The 5,423-nt window shown below is 42.5% G+C and overlaps 1 protein-coding gene across 1 annotated transcript; it reads left to right on the top strand.

Moving 5' to 3' along the window:
* The first annotated feature begins 587 nt into the window (after window positions 1-587).
* Window positions 588-4,969, top strand: LOC125536595 (CMP-sialic acid transporter 2). Its single transcript, XM_048699842.1, has 15 exons — window positions 588-890; window positions 1,217-1,280; window positions 1,365-1,428; window positions 1,515-1,626; window positions 1,710-1,789; window positions 1,878-1,953; window positions 2,042-2,142; window positions 2,584-2,655; window positions 2,757-2,805; window positions 2,902-2,943; window positions 3,067-3,188; window positions 3,282-3,341; window positions 3,427-3,475; window positions 4,377-4,471; window positions 4,565-4,969. Exons 1-15 carry the CDS (start codon window positions 864-866, stop codon window positions 4,620-4,622), a joined length of 1,071 nt encoding a protein of 356 aa, XP_048555799.1. The 5' UTR covers window positions 588-863; the 3' UTR covers window positions 4,623-4,969.
* The last annotated feature ends 454 nt before the right edge of the window (window positions 4,970-5,423 follow it).

Genomic DNA, 5,423 nt, shown 5'->3' on the forward strand with positions numbered 1-5,423 from the left:
CGTCATCTTTGGCGGCAGGTTCTGCTGGACCACCAAGTTTAGCGAATTGGTTGTACTTGTGGGACAACATTGTCTTTGAGAGAGTGGAGGAGATGGGAAGGGAGGAGGCCAGAAGAGGGGAGAGGCGGCTAGGCCCTTGGTGATGGAGACACGTCGATGCCGCATGGCGGCCATCCGAACAGCCACGTTTAATGAACAGGTGGTTAACGGGCACGTTGCCTCATTCGTCCATAACTAATTGGAAACTCGGAGGTGTGTTAATCCCTTTTGATGGCAATTCTAGTGGTTTCACAATCAACAAGATTCAAGAGTACATGACATCTCAAACCATTATTTTTCTATTATAGTATTCTACAAATCATAAAAATCAAAGAGGTCGTGTCGTCTGGGTGTTGCTGGTGGTGGTACAAGAAATTTTACTAAAATTGGAAGAAACGGTCCGACTTTTGTCTACTGAAGCTAAAACGCAGCACTTCTGAAAAAAAAATTGCACCACTTCTGGAAAAAAATGCCAATTAAATGTTTTTCTATAGATGATTAAAGAGACATTTGCAAACCAGGAAGTACCACGTGAGACCCACTCGTCAGAGGCCAAAGGAAAAGCTAGCACCAAATCCCTCTCTCCGCTCTGTTTCTGGAGGTGTTTCTCTTCTTCCTCGCCGCCGTGATTCTTTCCTCACTCCCCACCCCAGCCCGCTCCGCGCTTGCTCACTACCGATCCCACGGGGAGGGCCCGGCGGCCAATCTCCGCCTCCAGCATCCTCGAGCCTCGCGCCTCGCGCCTCCACCTCCCACTCCCGAGCCGGCAACCGCGGCAGCAGGAGCGGCGAGAGGAGGACAAGGCGAAGGCCCGAGAGGACGCAATGGAGTACAGAAGAGTGAAGGATCAGGTGAGCTTAAACCCGCAACCCTAGGGAGGAATGCCGCTACTCGCGCTGGCCCGCCGTCGACGGCGCCTTTAGGTCAGAATAGATCGCTGCCGCGGCGGATTTTCGTTTCCCCCTTTCCCTTTTGTTTGTTCTGTCTCCCGCCGTAGGGTTCCAGGATTCTTAGTACATGCCGATGTTCGCCATTGGTAACCCCCGGGGCTGAGCTAAATTTCAAGCTCCTGCAATGCCTTCCCGTGTTCGTTTGAGGTTCCTTGCGGTATGGTGAACCTGTACTTTATCAATTGTGTTGTGTGCTGACAACCTGTCTTGTCCTGTATAATCTGAAGGAGAGTTATGACGCCATATCTCAGAAGGACATAGAAAGCCCTGATGGGAGGTCTCTTTCTAGCAGTAAGCTCTTGGTCCATTGTTGAAATTTCTCTTTGGACTATAATCAGTAACATCACATCTTTAATGCGTGTGCTATATATACAGCTGCAGCAACTTCCCCCCTTGGCACCGCAGGAGGTTCGAAGGGCAAGAATAGTTGGAAGCAAAAGTAAGACTGTTTGCAACCTTTGTGCCGTATCACATAGTTTCTGGAAAATCAGAATATTTACTGGCAAGTGTCGATTGTTGCTGCAGGTCTATTGTAACAATTGCGTTGACATTACTAACAAGTTCCCAGGCAATACTGATTGTGTGGTCAAAAAGAGCTGGAAAGTATGAATATAGTGTCACAACAGCAAACTTTTCGGTGAGAATTTAAGTTTTCTCTTGGTGATAGTAGGGATAGGAGGTTCCCCTTTTGTTCTCTTGAATTTATTCATCTGTGTCTAGGTGGAAGCTTTAAAATGTCTATTATCACTTCTAGCCCTGTACAGAACATGGAACAGTCAAGGTGTTACAGAAGATAATAGGTGACCATTCTACCATAATCTACCGATTAAGTTACGAATCTCTATTTCCTTTTCCATATTCTCTACCGACATTTCTTTTTATTTTCAGGTTAAGTACATCATTTGACGAAGTTAGTGTTTATCCTATCCCTGCCGCACTTTACATGGTAAAGAATCTATTGCAGGTATGCCCACTTGTCAATGTCTCTTGTGATAAAATAACTTCATGTCTGCAACAACAAAAGTTTGAACCATGTTTCCTCTACCTGCCAGTATTACATCTTCGCCTATGTGGATGCACCAGCTTACCAGATCCTGAAGAACCTGAATATTATCAGCACTGGTGTCTTATACCGTATCATTTTAAAGAAAAAGTAAGACCGACTAGCTTAATGTGGCTTTGGAAGTTGGGAACAGAGGGAACTAACAATATGTGCTCTTTTTCTACTTTGCTGATATCTTTATTTTTTATATTTCTTTCAAGCCTTGTAATATTATGTTGGATACTTTAGCTTTGCTGAAATGATGTAGCAGCATTCAGCTCCTCACCAAGTATTCATCATTCTGCAGGACCACACAAACATGTAACATCGTAACCTGTAGGCATTTTGAAATAATTCACTAGCCTGAGCTTCCCATCATAATTTATATGGTGTTCTTTAAGTGCCACAAATGTTCTTATTCCTCTTCATTCTTTCAAGAACTGTTCATAGTACTCTTCTTCCCTAACACAGCAACACCTGTTTTCAATTGTTAATCTGGCATGGTGATTGTTGAACTATGTTGCATCACTGAATGCTTCGTGTTCTTTCCAGATTAAGTGAAATTCAGTGGGCTGCATTTATTCTCTTATGTGCTGGCTGCACTACGGCTCAGCTAAACCCCTCGTAAGCAAAATAAGTTTGGATTCTTTTTCCCTTTCTCGGTATTCTTTCCTCATTTCTCTAATCAATATGTTCAGCTAAGAGAAATAATATGCCCCTTTCAGATCAGACCATGTTCTTCAAACGCCAATTCAAGGTTGGATGATGGCCATTGTAAGCATATAAGAGAAAAAAATCGTTCAGTCTGGTCACTTGGACGTGTTATAGCAAGTTATTTTACCCAACTTACTGACTGTATTTTTGTTTCAGGTGATGGCTCTTCTAAGTGGTTTTGCTGGGGTATACACAGAAGTATGTGACTTTGTGCAATTGCTCCTCTTTGCTTATGTATCTTGCTTTAGAAATAATCATTTGATTCGACTGTGAAGGGAATTTCTGAAGGGCGTAAGTCATATTCATTTTTTAACAATGCAGGCTATAATAAAAAAAAGTCCTTCGAGAAACATCAATGTGCAGAATTTCTGGCTGTACATTTTTGGAATGCTCTTCAACTTAGTTGCCATTTGTGTTCAGGACTTTGATGCTGTCATGAACAAGTTAGTTGTGTTGTAAATTGCTTCATTCTTGTCATAATATTTTGTTACAATGCATGATATTGCTTATTCTAACCTGACTGCCATCTAATGCAGAGGCTTTTTTCATGGCTACTCGTTTATTACACTTCTGATGATTCTTAACCATGCACTCAGGTACTACAGCTGAATCTTTCATCTGATTTAACATTTCATCGTTTGGGGTGAAATTACGTTGTAATATTTTTGGTATTCTTTGCAGTGGCATTGCTGTATCAATGGTGATGAAGTATGCTGACAATATTGTCAAGGTAAAAATTCTTAATTTCTACAATGGGTTTCGTGGTTTAAATTCTTGTGTTATAACCATCTTTGCCACAAAATTGCACATTCTAGTAGCTGTAGCTTATTCCATCACCTAATGTTACCCCTACTGAGTCACCACTTACCGTTTTAGTGGCAGTTTGTAATTAAAATCTTGGTTGTTCTCCTAAAATCTTTCCCCCGTCACGTTGGTTTTAGACTTTTTATTAAATAAAAAGATGTGGTTTACATACTCGTTGCATTGCATTAAAAATATCCATGCATTGCTAGTTCAACTTAAGTTCAGATGGCTGTCTCGTTGAATTATGCCAATCGGAGAACTTTTCGCATCTTTCTATTATCAGTTTCCGTGCCTTGATGGACTACAAAAGTCAGTCGTTTTCATCTTATAGCATGTATGCATGTCTGCATTCTTAAATTTGGACTACTCGACAGTCCACATTCTGTTATCTGAGAAACTATTGTAATTGACATACTATCTAAATCTCTTCACAAAACAATCAACAGATTCTGTTCATCCTTTGGGAAGCAAGAAAATGAGACTTTACCTCCTAGAAGGATTGTAACATAAACCCTATCTTTTCAATACAAAGAAACGCAAGAATCTCTTTGCGTTTTCTTGAAAAAAAAGAAAGAAAACGAGACTGTATCAGTCAGTTATCCTGCAATTTGGACAGTAGATTAATGTGGTCTTTAGATGTGATATTTAAGATGCCTTGGTTTTGTATTTATTCTGAGATTCTATGAATTATGAAATGCTCTAGTAATTATTGAGGCAGATCAAAAGATTATTGATATCAGCCATTCACGCTACTCTTTTGTCTTTACACACTTGCACTTTGTATTTGATTGGCCTAACCATGTGTCTCTGCACACACACATTCACAGGTGTATTCAACTTCAGTCGCAATGCTTCTGACAGCAATCGTATCTGTCTTCTTGTTCGGCTTCAATCTGTCCCTTGCATTCTTCCTTGGGTCTACGTAAGTGATGATGCAAATGCAGCAGCAACAAGATATCTCGACCGGAGCCTTGTAACCCATGATGGCCTAACAAAGCTCTGCTACTCATTTCAGGGTCGTTTCGATATCGGTGTATCTGCATTCTGTCGGGAAGCCACAGCAGCAGAAATGAGTTCCGCCCCCATCTTTCTTTCCAAGATTGGCAGCGAGTGCCTCGATGCCGCGTCACGGAACGGATTACGGATAGCACAGGACGGCAGCATCGGAGGAGAGTAGACTTGGTTCTAGTTCATGGAACTGTTGTTGAGGCAAGGCGATGGATCGCCCGGTGACATATTCAGGTTCACCGTCCGTTTGAGCTGCTTCTGTGGTGGCATCCCTGGTTCACTTTTGCCTGGTGATCAGGGTGGGTGCCGCTAGTTTCTTATCTGGGGAGGTCAGCGAGAATGCGAGATGCTGGCTGTTTTCTTCATGCCTTCCTTTTGACCTCTTTAGCCATACTCGGATTATTACTAGCTACTCCCTCCGTTCCTAAATACTTGTCTTTCTAGGCATTTCAACAAGTGACTACATACGGAGCAAAATGAGTGAACCTACACTCTAAAATATGTCTAAATACATCTGTATGTAGTAGTCATTTGAAATGTCTAGAAAGACAAATATTTAGAAACGGAGGGAGTAATTATCATTGTAGGCACTGACAAGTTGCGCAGATGTCCATGCCCAATGTTTCGATCTGAAAGTATGAGTCAGCAAACATGCTACCTCGAACTCTTGGCATAGCTAACTTTATAGTTGTGCTGTAGAAAAAATCTGAGCTCGTCTGTAGGCGGCAATGGATCACGGGGCGTGCACAGCACGGCGAGCGTAGGAGCAGCGGCAGAAGGAGTAGGAATCCACATTCGATGGCCGCCCGTGTGCCCAAGCAGTCCCGTGCTGTGCCCCGTCCCCGTTCGTTGGCAACTGGCTGCAG

This window comes from Triticum urartu, chromosome 2, assembly GCF_003073215.2.
Source record: "Triticum urartu cultivar G1812 chromosome 2, Tu2.1, whole genome shotgun sequence".
Classification (NCBI taxonomy): Eukaryota; Viridiplantae; Streptophyta; class Magnoliopsida; order Poales; family Poaceae; genus Triticum; species Triticum urartu.

Bases quoted from the DNA above. Each gene is read 5' to 3' on its own strand.
- LOC125536595 (XM_048699842.1), top strand. From the start codon at position 864: ATGGAGTACAGAAGAGTGAAGGATCAG. The intron at 2,143-2,583 runs GTAAGACCGACT...TGTTCTTTCCAG, and splicing joins CGTATCATTTTAAAGAAAAA to ATTAAGTGAAATTCAGTGGG. The intron at 2,944-3,066 runs GTATGTGACTTT...TTAACAATGCAG, and splicing joins TTGCTGGGGTATACACAGAA to GCTATAATAAAAAAAAGTCC.